The sequence below is a fragment of the Vigna unguiculata genome, chromosome 6 (genome assembly GCF_037176805.1).
Source record: "Vigna unguiculata cultivar grain cowpea cultivar isolate G323 ecotype 2 chromosome 6, ASM3717680v1, whole genome shotgun sequence".
Taxonomy (NCBI): Eukaryota; Viridiplantae; Streptophyta; class Magnoliopsida; order Fabales; family Fabaceae; genus Vigna; species Vigna unguiculata.
The window spans coordinates 48,860,856-48,880,786 of NC_140797.1; the positions used below are offsets into that span (position 1 = coordinate 48,860,856).

Consider the following 19,931-nt stretch of genomic DNA (forward strand, 5'->3'; position numbering starts at 1 on the left):
TTAATATATTCCTGGTTTCACTAATTTACGTGAATGTGATTTATTGCCCAATCCCCCTGCAACACAATTTCTATAGGTTCAAGCCTTTCATCTAAAAATAATAAATTCTCCCAAACTTTTATGACCATGCTTTGCTTCTTGGTGTTAACCAGGCAATACATTACTACCAGACACAACAAGAATCACCCAAAAAAAAACCTTATTAGTCTTTGATTTGGTTTAGCACATTTGACTTCTTTACCATTCATGAATCAATCATCACATTACACGAGGAGAGAGAAGAGAAAGAAACCCACAGCTGTATAAAACCAATCAATTCACACTCATGGGTGTAGGTAGAGTAGAGGTCTCACAAACTACACGTACAATTTTCCTAAGTTGTAATCATATATTTAACAGGGAAACTTTAATAATTAAGAAGCTCGCATACATCACCATTCATCTTCCTTTTCCATATAAATAAGGTTTATATAAAGGCACATACCAACTTAGGAGTGTTGTCTAAGCAACTTGATTTTGTCTGGTAAAGTAAAGTAACTACATTGACTTTTATCCTACTAAGCAAAATACCAAACACATGGAGCCTGATGAATAATACCGTGAAGAATTTGAGGCCTGAGAGAGAGGTAAATATTGATGATCAGCATAGAAAAGGTTTGTTGACTTTCACATTTTTCATTTTTAAAATCGCTCTACTTTCCCTTTATTGTTTAGCTAACTCTCTGTTATCCTTTTCGATGATATATATTATATATCTCCCTTATTTATAACTGAAACTCTAATATTTTGATTAGGCACATCGATTTACTCATACTCATGCATGTTTAGAGTCAAAATATTCAATGTCTTCCACGATTCCATCTTTTCCGTAAACTGTACTCCCAGAATATGATTACCAGTCAGGAGAGAGAGAAAAATGTGTTACCTCAGCCGCATAATCACGACGCTTTGCCGCAAATCCTTACTCCGGTGCTCCGAACACGGCGGCGCAATCACAACGAAGGCCACAAAAGAGGGATAAGAGACAATGGAATCACTTTGGGATAAAAACGCCAGGAGAAGGGGGAACGAAAAAGTGAGAACAGAAACGCACAGAGGTGAAGGTAAAGGTGAAGGAGAAGAGAGAAAAAAAATTAAAATTAAATATGAAAAGCTCACACTTTTGAGAGGTGCAGGTTTAAATCTGAGGGTTGCAGAAAGCAATTTTAATTAATTATAACCTTACAAATCCATGGAGGTTAAATTATATGGTGCAGAATATTGATATTATTGGTATTTCTTTTACGAGGTAGAAATAGAAATTTGTTGGAAGTTGTTAGTGTATGAAAGTTGGTGGTTTACAGTGAGGATGTAGGTCAGCAATGGGTAATGAGTCAAATTGGACCCCGCACATGGGTCCCACTCCTTCAAACTTTAACGTCACGCGCTTTTATGAGTCGACACTCAGAGTAGTTCACCTGTGCTCGGGTCCACCGCAGAGTAGACTAATCCCATCAATCCTAACCCCACATCCCATTTTATTTTCATCACTCATAGTACTTTAGTTGTTCCCGATTTTCTTTCTCAAATAATATATTACTTTTTTAAATTAACCAATTAAATTTATAATCACTTTATTTAACAAATTAATTTTAAAAAAACTATATATTCTGACATTATTTTCAGATATCTTAAAACAAGTCAAAATTCAGTTTTGGAGAAACGTATTCTAACCTATTTTTTCACTTTTCTAAATATAAAAAAATGAAATTAACAAATCATTAATAAAATAAATAGTAATAATAAAATATATTTATTTATTATTAGGATCATTAAAAATAGAATTATATATATATATATATAAGTATGAACCTAAAAGAAAAAAGCAGTCTAAATATCTGAAACTATCCCTTTTATCAGTTAAATGATCCTACCCACATTTGCCAACATCTCAACTTAATACCATACACTCCACATCCTCATTGAATTTATCCCAATATGCCAATACAAAAAAGAAAAAAAGAAAAAAGAAAAAGGTACAACATTCATTAGATGTGCCAAACCAATTATTTATTTTCCTCCCACCTCTTCTCTCAGTTTTGGCGATAGTAATATCTCAATTAATAACAGAAGTAAACACCTTTTTAAAAACCATTTAATAACTAAAAAATATATGAAGGCTATATAAAACATTCTATATTCATAATTAAAAAGTTAATAATATATTCAGATTTGAATTTGATTGGGTCCTGTAACTTTTTCAGAAATGAAATTAGATATTTATTAAAATAGTTTTATTCTGAGATACATGAGACAATCTCACGAAACATGATTAAACACAGAACATCTTTATGACTCATCACATAACACAAAAGACGACACAAGGATTAATTAACCCCTAATCTCATACCCTGTACAATTATTTGCTTCGTTTATCATACATCCACTGCAACCGGCTTTGCCCACGAAAATGACAGCACAGATATTAACTTCAGTGGCAAGTTGGAGGGACATAGAAACAGGATCCCATCCTGCAGAGTTTCACAATATTCACTTCCCTCCTTTGCAATTAATTCGCATACAAGTGTTTGAACTCAACTTAAAACATCTCAATCCACTAGATTAGATCATAATCAACATATTTACATGTAATCCAAAATAGTAATCCACAATTATATAAGATCAAAAAAATAATGCATGGGAAGTGATATTTGATTCATGAAGCCCAAGCCTTTCCTTTGGTTTCACTCTTAACAAAATGCCCCACAATACAAAGGCATCTAGCCGCCAAAGTCCATTCACCTTCCACGTGATTTACCGTAGCAGGCAATCCTGCTGCTGATGACATTATTTAATTTATGTATATAAAAAAAAAGGAATTTGTATGTATCCATTATGCAGTAGGTTCATATATATACACGTATATACACCACCCAACCAAGTTGTGCTTCCAAACAAATCTCAATAACTCATTGAGTTGTTGATAATTTTGTATATACATTTTTCTTTTCCTTCTTTCCTAGATTCTCCGCTAAAACCAACGACAACATCTACTTCGTCCAGAGGGAGGCTTCCACCATCACCTCCCTCCCTCTGTATCCACCTTCACGGGTTTCTAAAAAACAATGTGTCTTCATTCTTCACTCTCAAAAGTTATACATCACCATACACCATAGATACCTCTTCTTCCAAAACAACAAACTCTCACACACACCCTTTAGCGTTTTTATTTTCAGTTTCCGAGGTCGCAACATGGCCTGCACCGAAAACAGACAACCGAAGGTTTCTGTTTTCCTCTGTTTCTCGTTTCTGTATGTGGTCGCGGTTTTGTTTAGTTGTGAGCGGGTTTCGGGGCAAACGTCCGCTGTTTTTGCCTGCGATGTTGCCAAGAACCCGGCTTTGGCGGGTTACGGATTCTGTGACAAGTCACTCTCGGTGGAGGACAGGGTCGCCGACTTGGTGAAGAGGTTGACATTGCAAGAGAAAATCGGAAACTTGGTGAATTCTGCTGTTAACGTGAGTAGGCTTGGGATTCCCAAGTACGAGTGGTGGTCTGAGGCACTTCATGGAGTGTCCAACATTGGACCCGGGACTCACTTTTCCAGTGTCGTGCCCGGTGCCACCAGTTTTCCCATGCCCATTCTCACTGCAGCTTCTTTCAACTCTTCTCTGTTTGAAGCCATCGGAAGAGTGAGTGAGATTTAAACTTTTTCTTCTCTGTCATGCTTTGAGGTCAGTTTTTTCCTTTGTTGGGTGGATCACAATTCACAACGGTTCCTCAAAAAAATGGGAAAGGGTGGTTTCTTTCCCTTTTTACTGAATGAGGACATCAAAAGTCTTTAACTTTAATCTCCAAGTTGGTTGTTTATCACAAAATTTGAGGGAGTTTGGTGAGGTTTTGAATGTGTAATGAAATGTCATTTTATGGCTTCAGAGTCTTTAAAATTGTGGCATTGTGGGGACTTCTTCTCTATTGCTTTCATAATGCTGTACACTGTACGTAAGTGATTTATCTGTTCTTAGATTTTTAGTTTTTGTTAATATGCAGTTATTTACAAGTGTTTATAGCAGTGAGGAAAAGTAGATGGGTGGGTAGGAGTGGTTACATTGTTTGTTTTTTCACTCACGACTTTTGGGTATTAACATCTGATTAAGCGATACAATAATAAATGAAGCAGAAATTTATGGTTAGTCTCATCTGTGAAACTGTAGATATTTATGTGTCCCCCTTTTTCTGGCTTGCATGTTGAAACTAAGGTGAATGGCAGAGAGGGTTTGATGTTGATTGTTTGCCAATGATATAGTTTAAACATTGATCACTCTATTTTCAATTTTGATAGCACATTTAAATGGGAAATGATTAAATTGCATTAAATAATCGAAATGTATCATAAGCAGGTTTAAGATTAACTGTTCTTATTTCAGGTAGTTTCAACCGAAGCCAGAGCAATGTACAATGTGGGGCTAGCCGGTTTGACTTATTGGTCACCAAACATAAACATATTCAGAGATCCCAGATGGGGAAGAGGACAAGAGACACCGGGAGAAGACCCTTTGCTAAGTAGTAAATATGCATCAGGATACGTGAAAGGTCTTCAACAAACCGATGATGGAGACTCCAACAAGCTCAAGGTTGCTGCTTGTTGCAAACACTATACAGCCTATGATTTGGATAACTGGAAAGGTGTTCAGCGTTATACCTTCAATGCTGTGGTAATCTACTGCATACATTGATTGAAAACTCAATGCTCATGTGATTTAAATGCAGAAAGATCATTTTGTCACCCCTTCTTATATGTTGAATTTGTCAGGTGACACAACAAGATTTGGATGACACTTTCCAACCACCGTTTAAGAGCTGTGTGATTGATGGGAATGTTGCCAGTGTCATGTGTTCCTACAACCAGGTTAATGGAAAACCAACTTGCGCAGACCCTGACCTTCTTAAGGGGATTATCCGGGGCAAATGGAAATTAAACGGGTATCTTTAATTCCTAAATCTTATAATTTACGTAATGTAAATTGATTATGTTTGTTAATGTGGTTTTTAATGTGACATGAATGTGTGGTCTGTTCAGATATATAGTTTCGGACTGTGATTCCGTAGAAGTTCTTTTCAAAGATCAGCACTACACCAAAACTCCTGAAGAAGCTGCAGCCCAAACTATTCTTGCAGGTCAGAAAATATGAAAAGACTCGTGATACCCATTTGCAGAAATTATGCAAGATACCGTTTGCTTATGTAATTTTGATTTCACAGGGTTGGATTTGAACTGTGGAGATTATCTTGGCAAATATACAGAAGGTGCAGTGAAGCAAGGTCTTGTGGATGAAGCAGCCATTAACAATGCTGTCTCCAACAACTTCGCCACATTGATGCGTCTTGGTTTCTTTGATGGTGATCCGAGCAAGCAACCTTATGGAAACCTTGGTCCAAAGGATGTATGCACTTCAGAGAACCGGGAGCTGGCCCGTGAAGCTGCAAGGCAAGGGATTGTATTGCTTAAAAACAGTGCAGGTTCTTTGCCTCTCAATGCCAAAGCCATTAAATCATTGGGAGTGATAGGGCCCAATGCTAATGCTACTAGGGTAATGATTGGAAACTATGAAGGTATTAAAAATTCCTACTCCTATGATACCCTCATGGATATAAAGTTGGTAACTGTGCCAAATTTGGTAAACCTATTAAATTTATGAGATGGTTGATACTGTAGTTGAACTCTTTTTTATCTCTAGCCTGTGCTTAACATGGGATTTGATGAGTTACTGAAATTTTGCAGGCATTCCTTGTAGCTATATATCACCCTTGCAAGCTCTAACAGCGTTAGTTCCTACGAGCTATGCTCCTGGATGTCCAAACGTGCAATGTGCGAATGCCGAGTTAGATGATGCCACACAAATAGCAGCATCTGCAGATGCAACTGTGATCATAGTGGGTGCAAGTCTGGCTATAGAGGCCGAGAGTCTTGACAGAATTAACATTCTTCTTCCAGGACAACAAGAACTTCTAGTTAGTCAAGTTGCAAATGCATCCAAGGGACCTGTGATCCTTGTCATCATGTCTGGTGGGGGCATGGATGTGTCTTTTGCTAAATCTAATGATAAAATCACAAGCATCCTATGGGTTGGCTACCCTGGCGAAGCTGGTGGAGCTGCCATAGCAGACGTGATTTTTGGCTTTTATAATCCGAGTAAGTCGTCATTCACGTTCTCTCTTGAATAAAAAAAGTCCAATCCTATGATGTTACTACTTTGATGACACTGAAGGATGATTTCCTGATGCAGGTGGAAGGCTTCCCATGACATGGTATCCACAATCATATGTAAACAAGGTGCCAATGACAAACATGAACATGAGGGCAGATCCTGCAACGGGTTACCCTGGTAGAACATATAGATTTTACAAAGGGGAAACTGTTTTCTCCTTTGGAGATGGAATAAGTTTCTCAAACATTGATCACAAAATAGTTAAGGCACCACAGCTGGTGTCTGTTCCTCTAGCTGAGGATCATGAATGTCGTTCATCAGAATGCATGTCACTTGATGTTGCTGATGAACATTGCCAAAACCTGGCCTTTGATATCCACCTTGGGGTCAAGAACATGGGCCAAAAAAACAGTAACCATGTAGTTTTATTGTTCTTTACTCCTCCTGATGTGCATAATGCTCCTCAGAAACACTTGTTGGGCTTTGAGAAAGTACACTTACCAGGAAAATCAGAAGCACAGGTTAGGTTTAAGGTAGACGTTTGCAAGGATTTGAGTGTGGTTGATGAGCTTGGCAACAGGAAAGTTCCACTGGGACAACATCTGCTTCATGTGGGAAACTTGAAGCATCCATTTATTGTGAGGGTTTGAAACAAGTCTTCAAATCCTCTGTACTGTTTTTTTTTTTTTTCCTTGAAAAGATTTCTTCGAGGGGATCAGAAATAATTCATAGGTAACTGTAACAAAATTCTCAGATTTGTGTTGTTATATTCAAATCACAAATTGAAAAAAACAAAATCAAGTTTTCATCAGAGCTCTCTTTATATGATTTAATCACGCAAAACTTGGTTTTGTCCCATAATTACGTCTTTTTACCCGTGCAGAAGAGATATGCTTGTTACTTATAATAAATATTTCCAAGAGTTGATATTTTAAGCTATGGTTGTTTATTAAGCACTATATATTTTTTATCTTGTGCACTAAGAGTCAAAAAAAATTTCTTCTAAACTCTCGATGAATATAAAAAAACTTCTGCTTTGCAGTTCACGTATCTATACATTTTTTTATTCTGTGCAGTAAGATATTTGGCAATCTTCATTAAATATCTAAGAACTATTTTTGTAACAAAACATACTAAACTCGTAGGAATAACCAATATCTTCAACTTGTGACGAGAAATAGGGGTTGAAGGAGAAAACAAACGTATACTAAATAGATGTATGTGATTGTGCATTAAAAAATCATTATATCTGATATGTGTATCCATGATACACCCCTGCACTATGCAAAATGCAGGTCTCATCCTGAAATCAACATGAATTTAGTTTTTATTGCTGTGATTTTTATTACAATTGTCTCTTTAAAATGAGTCACTTAACTATTAAAATTATTATTTACAAGGCGAACACTATACACTAGCCAGGTCTTGAAAAAAGTTAAAATGAAATTATACGCATTCGAAATTCCTAAATATGATAACATGACTTTCGTTCATTTGATCGATAGACTTTCTTTTTGAGATGTAAATATAATGGAGAAGTCAAATTTCATAATAATATCTGTCGTGATCTTATTTGAAAATAAACCTGACACTCCTTCAAAAACTACGGCTTCTAGCCACTTCTGACCAACATTGTTGAAGTGGCATTCCTTTATTACAAGAGAAGAAGCACATAATAGAAGACAAAATTAAGAAATAGAAGGCATAAACACTGCCTAACTGGTGGAAGGAATCCTATAGTTGTAAAGTGCAGCAATGAGACCTTCAATGTATTCATTGTGAAGTTCTTCCGAACTGAAAACCTTCCCCAACTCCTTTGCATTCTTCCTTAAACTACTTCCCTCTTCCTCCACAATTGCAAACCTCAATGTCTTGGCCACAGAGTCCCTAGTAAAGGACCCATCTCTCTCGCTCCTTGGCACCTCAATCGCCACTTTCTTTTCCTCTAGCACCCTTGAAAACAGGGCTTGGTCAAGCAAATAAGGGAGCGTCACAAGCACATGCCCAAAATGAAGTTTCTCAATGACAGAACCAGAACCACAGTGACTCATGCATCCCCCAATTGCCCCGTGAGCCAAGATCTTAAGCTGGGGTGCCCAACCCTTCCAAACAATCCCACGATCCTTCGTTCTCTCCTCAAACCCTTCCGGCAACTCGAGTACCCCTTCTTTCAGGTTCTGCAGAGCCCAAAAGAAAGGCAACCCAGAAAGCTCAATCCCATTGGCCAACTCAGTGAGGTCTTCCTGACTCAGCTTCAACTCGCTCCCAAATCCAATGTACACCACCGAAGAGGACTCTTGTGTGTCCAACCAGTCCTTGATTGTGAGCCAGTCAGGGTTTTTATCCTCCTCTTCAACATCTCTTATCTGCATGGATGGTGGAAGCAACCCCACTGGAACCACAGGGACCTTGTAGTTACCAGCAAGATAATCTAGCCACTCTCCCTCGAGCTCTCTGGAGGTTCTGAGAAGAAACAAGTCACAGCTGGAATACGCTTTGTTGAGATCAAAGTCAGCCTTTTCCCCTGTCTCCTCGTCTCTATTACGCTTCAATGCTCTGAGGAACTCATAAGGCCTGAGACGAAGTGTTGTGGGGAAAGGAAGCCAAGTGGGAGGGCCACATATGGATTCAATGGAGTAATCCTTCATTTTGTCCTTGGGTGGATCAAAAAAGACTTTGTTGTAAGCTGGGGTTATGTTGTAATGCGCACACGGAATGTTGAGACCCTTAGCTATTGGGACTACCCAAGCAGCTGCGAAGTCGTAGAAAAGCCAATCAGGCTTCGAGGTTTTCAGCAACTCAGCAACACTGTCTTGGAGGCCCTCATAAGCCTTCTTTAGGAAACAGTTCTTCGTTGGGGGAATTTCCATGGTGCTCTCTGCGCCTTCTGGAAGATGCTGTACTTGTGGCAAAGGTAGCCTCACCAATGTAATGAATGGTCGTAGGTTTTTGGGGGCTTTGGGTATGCGATCAATGTTTTTGGGACTGTTTATGAAGGTTACATGATGACCCTTCTGCGCAAGAATCTTGGCCACCTCAAAGTACGGATATATGTGACCCATAGCCAGCCACGGGAGCATAGCTATGTGTAGAGGCTTCTCCATTTTGCCATTGCCATTGCCATTGCCATTTGCATGAGATGAAACTATACCAGTAGAATCCATCAGCACTTCAACTATTCCCAGACAACAATGTTACAGATACTCAGGTAGCTATGGGAGATAGCTATGGGAGAGGATGATATCTTCGTGTGTTTTATATCATAGAAAACGAAGCCTGTCGTGGAACATGCCTCATAATATTATATATGGGATATATCCTCTACGGTTCAACTTTTAAGCTGCACAAATCATAACCCTTAAAACACCAAATTTTATTTATACAATAATTTTAATACCGTCGGATGAAAGTGCACTAGCTTGCAGTTTAGTTGTAAAACTGCAGAGCAGACCATCCTTATCCATAAACCATTTGTGAAACCAAAGACCAAAGAAAAACATGCTACGAGGTCCACGAGGCTGTTATTTTATTTCCATTATCAATGCAAGTGACATGTCTGTCCATTTCTTCTTATAGTAACAACAAAATTATATTATGATAAATACTAAAATGAAAATAAAAAAAGTATTAAGTATAAAATTGTTTTTATAGAAAGTAATTATAACAATAATTAACGTTTACAGTTTTATTATTGGTGATTTTCTCTTAAAAATAATTAGTTAAAGAAAATTGCTTATACTAAAAAAGTAATTGAAAAAAAATGATTTATTAATATTATAGAGTTTATTTTTATAAGAGGAATAAACACAGAAAAAAATGAATAAATAAGTACAAATAAAATTAAATGTGTGGACTGTTCTACGTAATGTTATATAATATCAGAATTTTATGGTAAGAACCAACGGTTACTTATGACGTTTATTATAACTTCTTCTCATTTGAGAAAAAAATGTTTGTACGAAGTTGGATACTACATAACTATGTCCTGAATCAACGTCCCAAATTAATTAAATAACTTGAAAAAGTTTGTTTTATGTTGAATAAAATATAGAAAACATGAGACGATGTGATGGGATAGTGTAAACCTAACAATAAATCGCATGTGCCAAATTACTTAAATACCATGACAAAACACAGCTAAGCAACGAGGTCCTCGCGTCTGTTATTTTATTTGACGCGTGCATGAACGGATCGATTGAAAAAAAAAATTATTGAATATTTATATTAATATATTTTATTATATATAAAAAACAATAAAATTTATGTGATATTTATTAGAATAATGATAACAATAATTAAAAAATAAATAATAACAAAAATATGATAAGTTTGTTTATAATAATATAAATTAATTTTAAATATTAATATAAAGTAATATGTTGAGTTTATAATAAATTGAATAAATAAAGTATATGTGCTTTAAAGAGTATTATTTATAATAGTGATTTTGTTTTTGGTATATAAATAAATTATTATAACAGTTGGATGGCTTTAATTATTATCTTTTTAATTATTTTTCAATAGAAACGAAAAAAAATCAATTTAAATTGTTACTAAATAGAGGACATACACACTTTTTTAAGTTGTTATTGACATTTGCATTTGTTTTACTCTGTAAACAATTATATACAAGTGACTGACTACATGTGCATAAGACCATGAATACAAATCCAAATTTAGAAAGTGATTTATTTTAGCTCTTATTTTTTGTCACTATTAAAACAATTGTTTCCTTTGAAACTTAAAGGATGATTCTAAATCAAATAAATTTTTAGTATACATATTTTGTTATCAATATTTTTTATAATAGTAGAAATAACATCTTTGTTCAAATCATTTATTTGTAACTATGTTTCTTATAAGTATTATAGACACACAAACTTTTAATTTAACTTTGACATTTAATGTCATTCAAAAACTTTGATATAAACTATTCACCTTTAATTTTTGGATCTTCATCTAATTGTAAAGGTGTGTTTGAATTTGCAATTTTTTCCTATGCAATTCAAAATAATTTTTCTATGCAGTCATTAATTCAAGTTTGAAAACTTTGCAATTTTCAATTCAAGCTTGAAACTTTAACATTTTTCTATGATTCAAAATAATTTCTTCAATGTGTAATAGTTTTTCTGATCAACGAGTGATTCTTTGGAGTCTTAGATTGAGATAACGTTGATATCTACATCTCTATAAACATATGTAGTTCAAAATTTCTCATATTTTTCGTGAAAAAAATCATTGTGTCGATAAGTTAGCTAATTTAGCATTGATTCATAAAGAACAATATAAGTAATTTAATGATGTATTTATTCATTATGGGTTTGATGTGGTCCCTTTGTATTCTTTTTTTTTTTTTAATAAATTTTCATGTGATTGACGGATGATTGATGAACACTTTAGGGTATTAGTATAGCTGAAATGTCAAAATTCATAATGATACCTAACGTGATGTTATTTGAAAAATAATTTATTGATCACTTATAACATCTTAACTTTATTATGATCACAACAATCAAAGTTAGGCTAAAATAACCTCTCACATAACAATTTTACCATTGAATAATTTATCATTATGGTCTTGATTTGTAGCTTTCATAATATATTTCAAGTTCAATAAAATTCCTCGAAACATAATCTATTCATTGTTGGTATTTCATCTCGTATAATTAATTTGATATTCATCAATATTGCAATATTGCAAGTAGGTAACATTATAATTACAATAATTCATATATTAAACACAAAAATTTCTACATTATAAAATTAAAAACATAACTATATTTTTCTTTTGTAAAAATATGTATACATTTTATATTATTTTTTTAATAAAAATTGTAAATTTTAATTCACATAAAAATAAATATTTTTATATATTCAAAGTTATTAATAAACATTATAAATGAAATATTGATGTTAATGTTTATAATTAAAATTTATTTTAATAATGATTAAAAAGTATTTATTTTACACATTCAACGTTATCAATAAATATTATAAATGAAATATTGATTTTAATTTACATAATATATTTATATTGTTAACCCACAGCTAGCGAAAATAAGTGTTGTTGCATATGGTTGTCTATTTTTTTAATAATATATACACATGCACTCACACAAACATTCATCCACACACGCAGGGACACATGTACCCGCACACTCACACAAACATCTATTCACACACATACTTACATAGAGATGACAAATAAATCCGTTCTGTGGATACTGTCCGAATCTGTCCCTGTTTTGACGGGGAATTCCCATATTAATTGGGTATAAGTATCTATGTGGGTATGAGAAATCCCCGACTTTTTCAATTGGGTATGGGGATGTACATATTCTCGTCATAATACTCGTCCCCGTCATATCTCCGTCTCTGTTTAAATTATTAAAATATTCACAATTAATTAAGTAAGCATATATATATATATATATATATATACTTTTCATTTTTTATTTTTTCTAATTATTTGATCATGAAACTCATTCGCATCTCTAATATATTTTTCATCTTATGATAACCTTTATGTAATTATGTTAAAATGATATGTGTCAAATAAAAAAAATTTATGTCTCACATTTAAATATTTCTATTATATTTTAATATTTTATTTATTGTATATTTTTCTTTCACATGAAAATGTTTAATACTCTAAATTTAAGTATTTAATAACATAAACTTTTCATTTACTAGGTAATATAAAAAAAAAAATCTTTACTTATTATTATTAATTTTTGTTTTATTTCAAGAACTCTTTTGTTTTGCTAATACAATTTTTGTTATTTCTCAACTATTGAGTATATATGTTGGTATTCGAAAAGTTTTCTTAGATCTCTGAGGTATTTTTTATTTTATCATACCCTTAATTATACATTCATTTTCTTTTGTGCGATCTATTTCAATAGTTTCTCAAATTGTTCATAAGACTCACATTTGTTAGTTTTTTAATATTTTTATTTGTTGTTTATTTTCATCATGTAGAGTACTATTTTGATATATTTTATCTAATTTATTTTTTATTTTCTAACTCATTATCTATCATATTATAATTTTTTCATTATAATTGTATAAATAATTTTTATTTATTACAATATAAAAATTTAATGTAATTATCATGAATTTTTTTTATCACCATCTAATGAAGTTCAAAAAATACAAGATCTATGTTAAAACTTTATTATTATGTTTATTATTAATTCTTTGTGTCATTTTGATCAAGTGATGTATTATAACTTTTATTAGTGTATAAAAAAGAGATTCATTAGAATTTAAAAAATTAAAATAAACAAACATTTAAAATATATTTTAATTTGAATATTTGTTTTCCTTTTATATTTTTTTTAAAATATTTTTGAATTTTATCAACTAGGTTTCATTAATATTTGCAAGTTTAATAAATTTTTTGGTTCTCATGAAATTTTATTTAGTATTATAATATAAAATGTAAACAACTATAATTTATTTCAAAGTCTTTGACATCGAAGAAACAACCATCCACCTAATATTGAATATTTGATCATATTATGTTCCTTTTACCGTAGTTTTTTATTATTTTATAAAAATGAATTAAAATTAATATTGAAGTAATAAGAAAACGAGTATGAGTACGAAATTATACATGTTATTCTGTAGGGATGAGGATGAGATAAAAGTTTGATACCTATTAGATTTAGGTATGAGGATGAGGATGAATTTTTTTACAAAGATAATATGAGATAACGAAACTCATCCCCGTTCTGTCCCGTTATCATTGCTCACACTCACAGTATCAATTTACAAATATTAGTAATTATTAGGTGAGTCACTGATTTATATCTTTCCAACGATAATTTATATTGTAATATAAATATAAGTTATTTGTTGATAACTACAGTAATTTTTTAAGGGTATTCTATTCAAGACAATTTTAATCTATTATTTCTTAAAGATTGATATTTTTCAAAAAGTCTTACATAATCAATTAGTTACGTATCACAATATAAAAAAAATATTATGGTGAACACGTGTGGGTGACTTGCCGATAGGTTTATATATTTTTTCATATATGGGTTATCGTTATAAATATGGAGAGATTGTGGTTCTATATGGTTAGACATTAGTCTTACACATATAAGACCTTAAACACCACTTTTACACCAAAACCTTAAGGCAATGTTGTTATGGGTCTTTATTCTTATATAGTGTTTAACTATAAGGGTTATAGTTATGGTCATGGCATAGTCATGGTCATTGAGAGATTGTGGTTCTATATGGTTATATGACATTAGTCTTATACATATAAGACCTTAGACACCACTTTAACCCAAAACCTTAAGGCAATGTTGTTATGGGTCTTTATTCTTATATAGTGTTTAACTTTGTCTTTTCTTTCCAATGTGGAACTTTTTGACTCACACTTGGACTATTCCCAACAATCTTCCATCAAGGGTGAGTCCCTTATTTTTTTTTCTTTTTTTTTTCTTTTTTTTTTCATATGATATATTTCCCTTCAGGTGTATGAGTGACCCCTTTTTGGTTATGGTTATGCGGTCAGTCACTCCGAAACATCGGCTCTGATACCACTGTTGGGTTATATATATTCTTCACATATATGGTTTTTAGTTATAGTCATGGTCATTGAGAGATTGTGGTTCTATATGGTTTTGTCTTTCCTCCTTGCTTAATATCTGTTTATTTTATATCTTCAGATTTGATTCTCCATCTTTTGATGCTTGATTTTCTCCTCTTTGTGCTTGCAATATTTGTTTTTCTCCTTCTTCCATGGCATCACATCTTTCTTCAATTTGGCATCATCCTTCATATTTCTTCTTATATCAACATCATCTTCTTTTTCTTTGTTCGGTGTGGATTTCATTGGAGTGGCATTGGACCTTTTGTGAATATTAAAATGTGAACCTCCATCTACTTTCTTCACTTGGACATCTACTTTCTTCCAAAGATATTTATCTTCTAATTTTGATCCTTCTTTCATGCTCACTTTCTTTGTATCAAATTCCTCCTTCATAAAATCCAGCACAAATCTTTTGTCTTTCATGTGGACTTTGAATACCTCTATGTTGTTAGTATTTTTGATCATACATACTTTATTTTCAAAGGAGACCTTATAACCTTTCTCTAACAATTGAGTAACACTTAACAAATTATGGGTAATCTCAAGAACATATAAGACATCAAAAATTAATTTGATACCTGAATGAGTTTTAATTGAAATTGTTCTTGTACCTTTCACAGCAAGTTGTTCTCCATTCCCAATTCTTACCTTGGAAATATTTGATTTATTCAGCTCCTTGAAAATTTCTCTATCATGAGTCATATGATTTGTGCAACCACTATCTATAATTCAATCTTTTGAAGATTCGTTGGTTGTGACACATGATGTTGTAAAAAGTAGATCTTCTTCTGATTTATCCTCATCTGATTTATTCTCCACAATTTGAACATCTTCTTCAAAATCTTTAGATTTGCATACCTTTTCCACATGTCCCAATTGACCGCATTTGTGACATTTGACATCTGGCCTCCACCAACACCAATTGGGTTGATGACCTTTTCTCTTGCAATGGGGACAAGATTGTGTTGTTATATTTGCTCCTTCTATTTTTCTTGACTATGAGAGCATTATCTTCTGTGTAATTTAAATTACCTTCAACCGCCTCATGATCTTCTCTCATCAATCTTCGTTGTTCTTGTGCTTGCAAGACATATATCACCTCTGTAAAGGTAATTGTAGACAAATCTTTTGTATTTTCTAAGGAAGCAATAGATGCCTCATATCTTTCCGGCACTGTCACCAGAATTTTCTCAATGAGTCTGGAATCTGAAAACTCCTTTCCCAACAATTTTATCTTGTTGACAATACCTAACAATTTGTTTGAGTATTCTTTAATCGTCTCTGACTCTTTCATTCTTTGCATCTCGAACTCCCTTATCAAGTTCAAAACTTTCATGCCTCGAATCTTCTTGTTCCCTTCATATTCTGCTTTCAAGTATTCCCAAATTTATTTGGGAGACTTTAGAGTCATGATCCCAGTCATAATCATTTGTGAAACACCTGCAAACAAGCATGATTTTGCTTTTGCCTTTCTCGTTTTCTTTTCTTTATGCGCTTTCATTTAAGCCGCGGTGAGATTTTCAAAAAAGGGAACATCATTTTCCTCCACAACTTCCCATAGATCTAGCCCCTCTAGATATGTTTGCATCCTTACCGCCCATAGATCATAGCTTTCACCATCAAAGAGTGGAATAGCGACGTGTGACATATTTCCTTCCATTTTATAAGCAGTAAGAACAATGGCTCTGATACCAGTTATTGGGATTTTTAGGACTTTTAGAAATATGAGAGATATATGTGATATGTTATACGGAGGAACATGTTTTTGTATTTTATAAATATACTCTATATATAGAGCAAAATATAACAAATATCAAGTACAAAATATTTAGAATATCTCACTCCTAATCTAAAATAATAACAAATTTCTAAAACTGACACATATCTTTAAAACTAAAATATTTTCTAAAAACTAATTTAAATAAAAAAGATATTAAGTAATATTCCCAGCTTGTATAAGAGTCATGTAAACAAAGCTTTTATAACATTTTGGTACTTCAAAAGATGACAATTCATTTTTAAATAGTTATTAAAAAAAAGTAAACTTTTGTGAGGAAGAGAACCGATAAAGGATAAAATAATAACTATAAAATGAATATAAAGATTTTTTTGGTATAAAATATCATAATATTAATAGTCATAATCTCTTGATACTCTATTTTTTTTTTCAACTTACAATTCACAAGTCAACTACATAAAGTATTATTTTATTATAATATTTTATTTATATTTATTATTATGCTATTATAATATTTTATTATTAGAAATAGGTGTACGATAGATCTATTTAAGGAAGTGATTAGTGAATATTTCAATAAAATAATATTTTATGTATTTGAGAAAATATATATATTTTAATTATTAAATTTTGATAACTTTCTTTTATAATCTTAGATATCATCTTCTAAGTGGTTTTTATTTTTCTCATTCTCAATCTTCCAATAATGATGTTATAAAAGAAAGTTGTTCGTGATATCATGTTAAAAGAAAAAGAAAATAGAGCCATACAAGATAATAGTATTTTGAATCATTATGGAAGATGGAATACATGGGTACAAATAGCTTTCTTAGTCCATGAGTGAGTGATACAGATTCATTTACTCCTTCCTTATTACACGAGACAAATAACATAGTAGAAGACAAAATTATGAAAATGGAAGGCAAAACATGGCTTAACTGATGGAAGAAATCCTACACTCATGAAGTGCAGCAATGAAACCTTCAATGTATTGATTATGAAGTTCTTCCGAACTGAAAACCTTGCCCATCTCCTTTGCGTTCTTCCTTAAACTAATTCCCTCTTCCTCCACAATTGCAAACCTCAATGTCTTGGCCACAGAGTCCCTAGTAAAGGACCCATCTTTCTCGCTCCTTGGCACTTCAATACCCACTTTCTTTTCCTCTACCACCCTCGAAAACAGGGCTTGGTCAAGCAAATAAGGGAGGGTCACAAGCACATGCCCAAAATGAAGTTTCTCGATCACCGAACCAGCACCACAATGGCTCATGCATCCCCCAATTGCCCCGTGAGCCAAGATCTTAAGCTGCGGAGCCCAACTCTTCCAAACAATCCCACGATCCTTCGTTCTCTCCTCAAACCCTTCCGGCAACTCGAGTACCCCTTCTTTCAGGTTCTTCAGAGCCCAAAAGAAAGGCAACCCAGAAAGCTCAATGCCATTGGCTAACTCACTGAGGTCTTCCTGACTCAGCTTCAACTCGCTCCCAAATCCAACGTACACCACTGAAGAAGACTCTTGTGTATCCAACCAGTCCTTGATTGTGAGCCAGTCAGGGTTTTTATCTTCCTCTTCAACATCTCTTATCTGCATGGATGGTGGAAGCAACCCCACTGGAACCACAGGGACCTTGTAGGTAGCAGCAAGATAATCTAACCATTCTCCCTCAAGCTCTCTGGAGCTTCTGACAAGAAACAAGTCACAACTGGAATACGTCTTGTCGAAATCAACGGAAAGCCTTTCTCCTGTTTCCTCATCCTTGGCACCTGCGTATGCCCTCATCAACTCGTAAGGCCTGAGATGAAGCCGCTTGGGAGGGCCACACCTTTGTTGATTTGATTTGATTTGATTCTTGGGTGGAGTAAGTAAGCATATGTTCCAGGCTGGGACGATGTTGTAATATGCGCAAAGGATGTTGAGGCTCCTCGCTATTTCGGGAACCCAAGAGGCTGCAAAGTCGTAGAGAATCCAATCAGGCTTTGAGGTTTTGATGAGGTCCGCTACAGGTTCTCGGAGGCCATCAAAAGCCTTCTTAAGGAAGCATACCTTTGTGTGGGGAATGTCCATGCTGCTCTCTGCACCTTCTTGAAGATGCTGTGTGGGTGGCAAGGGTATCCTCACCAATGTAATTAATGGTTGTAAGGTTTTGGGAGCTTTGGGAATGCGGTCAATGTTCTTGGGGCTGTTTATGAAGGTGACACGGTGACCCTTTTCAGCAAGAATCTTGGCCAGCTCAAAAAATGGGTATATGTGACCCATGGCAAGCCATGGGAGCATCGCAACGTGAACAGGCTTATCAGTTTTGCCATTGCCGGAATCCATGATATCTGCGTTTTCAGTTGTATTTGTGGTAGTGTTAAGAAGACAGAATGTGCTTTGATTACGATTATATAACCACACCGGTAGCTGACTGGAGATGAAGATATTCTTGTATTTCGTGTTAGGGTTTCTTTTTAGGTGAATGAAAATGCACGTCAATATTTTTTTAAGGAAAATGATGAAATCACTGTTAATTTTTGGAAAATAATATTTTTACTACAAAATTTTTACAACTTTCTCTTATAATCTTAGGTGTCATTTTTTAAGTAGTTCACTAATTTTTCATTTTTTCATTCTCAATATTTCAAAATTACTTAGAAGATGATATCTCATGTTATAAGAGGAAGTTGTTAAAATTTAATAGTTAAAATATCATTTTTCTTAATTTTTACCAGAAAAATTCTTAATGTTTTCCCTTATCTCATTCTTTGAAATATTTCGAAAGAGAATCCCTTTTCTTTTCGCTCTCTCTCACCCTTGTCCCATTCTCTTGTTATAAATCAAGAAAATATACTGTGGTCCTTCAGAGACACTTTCAAATCTGTGTTTTAAAATTGTCCAAAAAAAATGGTTGGTGGGTTACACCACCTTCTATGTATGACTTGTTTAAACAAATGTATAAGTAGTCTAGAAGCATCTACCACATGGTCTAAAATATATAACGTGACTGATAATAAGGAAAAATGGCACATGCCACCACGTCTCATTTTGTTTTACCTGGATTTCATTGCATAATTAAGTAACTAATATTGTATTTCGTGTTTTTATTTTATTTTTAATAGTTTTCACATGTAAGAAAATGGTGTATATATAATATCAAAAGTAAATTATTTAATTTTAATTTATATCTTATAGCTTTGACTTGTTTTTTTTAGAAAACTTTAACTACTTCATAGATATGAGTTTCCCACCTCAAGAAAGTAAACCCTGCATCTAATATAAAATCTTAAAAGATTAATGTTTATAAATTTTATTTTTCTTACATATAGTTTAACATTTTTATTTTTATCTAATATTAACATAATGGCAATCTCAACTATGATTCTAGTAAAGTTATTTCCATTATCAATGTAAAAAAT

General features: G+C 33.4%; 2 protein-coding genes, 1 long non-coding RNA gene and 1 pseudogene across 3 annotated transcripts; 1 reads left to right on the forward strand and 3 right to left on the reverse strand.

Annotated features, from left to right (window-relative positions):
• Positions 1–299: 299 nt before the first annotated feature.
• On the reverse strand, positions 300–1,274 carry LOC114187588 (uncharacterized). Its single transcript, XR_003605286.2, has 2 exons — positions 926–1,274; positions 300–615 (listed from the first exon to the last, which is right to left on the reverse strand). It is a non-coding gene; the product is annotated as an uncharacterized LOC114187588 (long non-coding RNA).
• Positions 1,275–2,919: 1,645 nt separating this feature from the next.
• LOC114188003 (beta-xylosidase/alpha-L-arabinofuranosidase 1) lies at positions 2,920–6,997 on the forward strand. Its single transcript, XM_028076478.2, has 7 exons — positions 2,920–3,669; positions 4,405–4,692; positions 4,791–4,960; positions 5,058–5,155; positions 5,240–5,590; positions 5,760–6,170; positions 6,265–6,997. The coding sequence occupies exons 1-7, from the start codon at positions 3,232–3,234 to the stop codon at positions 6,834–6,836; spliced, it is 2,328 nt and encodes a 775-aa protein (XP_027932279.1). The 5' UTR covers positions 2,920–3,231; the 3' UTR covers positions 6,837–6,997.
• A 733-nt stretch (positions 6,998–7,730) lies between these two features.
• LOC114188207 (soyasaponin III rhamnosyltransferase-like) lies at positions 7,731–9,448 on the reverse strand. The gene has a single exon (XM_028076767.2). It carries the CDS (start codon positions 9,348–9,350, stop codon positions 7,902–7,904), a length of 1,449 nt encoding a protein of 482 aa, XP_027932568.1. The 5' UTR covers positions 9,351–9,448; the 3' UTR covers positions 7,731–7,901.
• Positions 9,449–17,304: 7,856 nt separating this feature from the next.
• On the reverse strand, positions 17,305–18,939 carry LOC114187399 (soyasaponin III rhamnosyltransferase pseudogene; annotated as a pseudogene).
• Between the last annotated feature and the right edge of the window lie 992 nt (positions 18,940–19,931).

What these genes read in the sequence shown, in the direction of transcription:
- LOC114188003 (XM_028076478.2), top strand. Translation starts at nt 3,232, where the DNA reads ATGGCCTGCACCGAAAACAGACAACCGAAGGTTTCTGTTTTCCTCTGT. An exon ending in TGTTTGAAGCCATCGGAAGA is followed by an intron (nt 3,670 to 4,404) that starts GTGAGTGAGATT and finishes TTCTTATTTCAG; the next exon opens with GTAGTTTCAACCGAAGCCAG. An exon ending in GTTATACCTTCAATGCTGTG is followed by an intron (nt 4,693 to 4,790) that starts GTAATCTACTGC and finishes TGAATTTGTCAG; the next exon opens with GTGACACAACAAGATTTGGA.
- LOC114188207 (XM_028076767.2), bottom strand. Translation starts at nt 9,350, where the DNA reads ATGGATTCTACTGGTATAGTTTCATCTCATGCAAATGGCAATGGCAAT.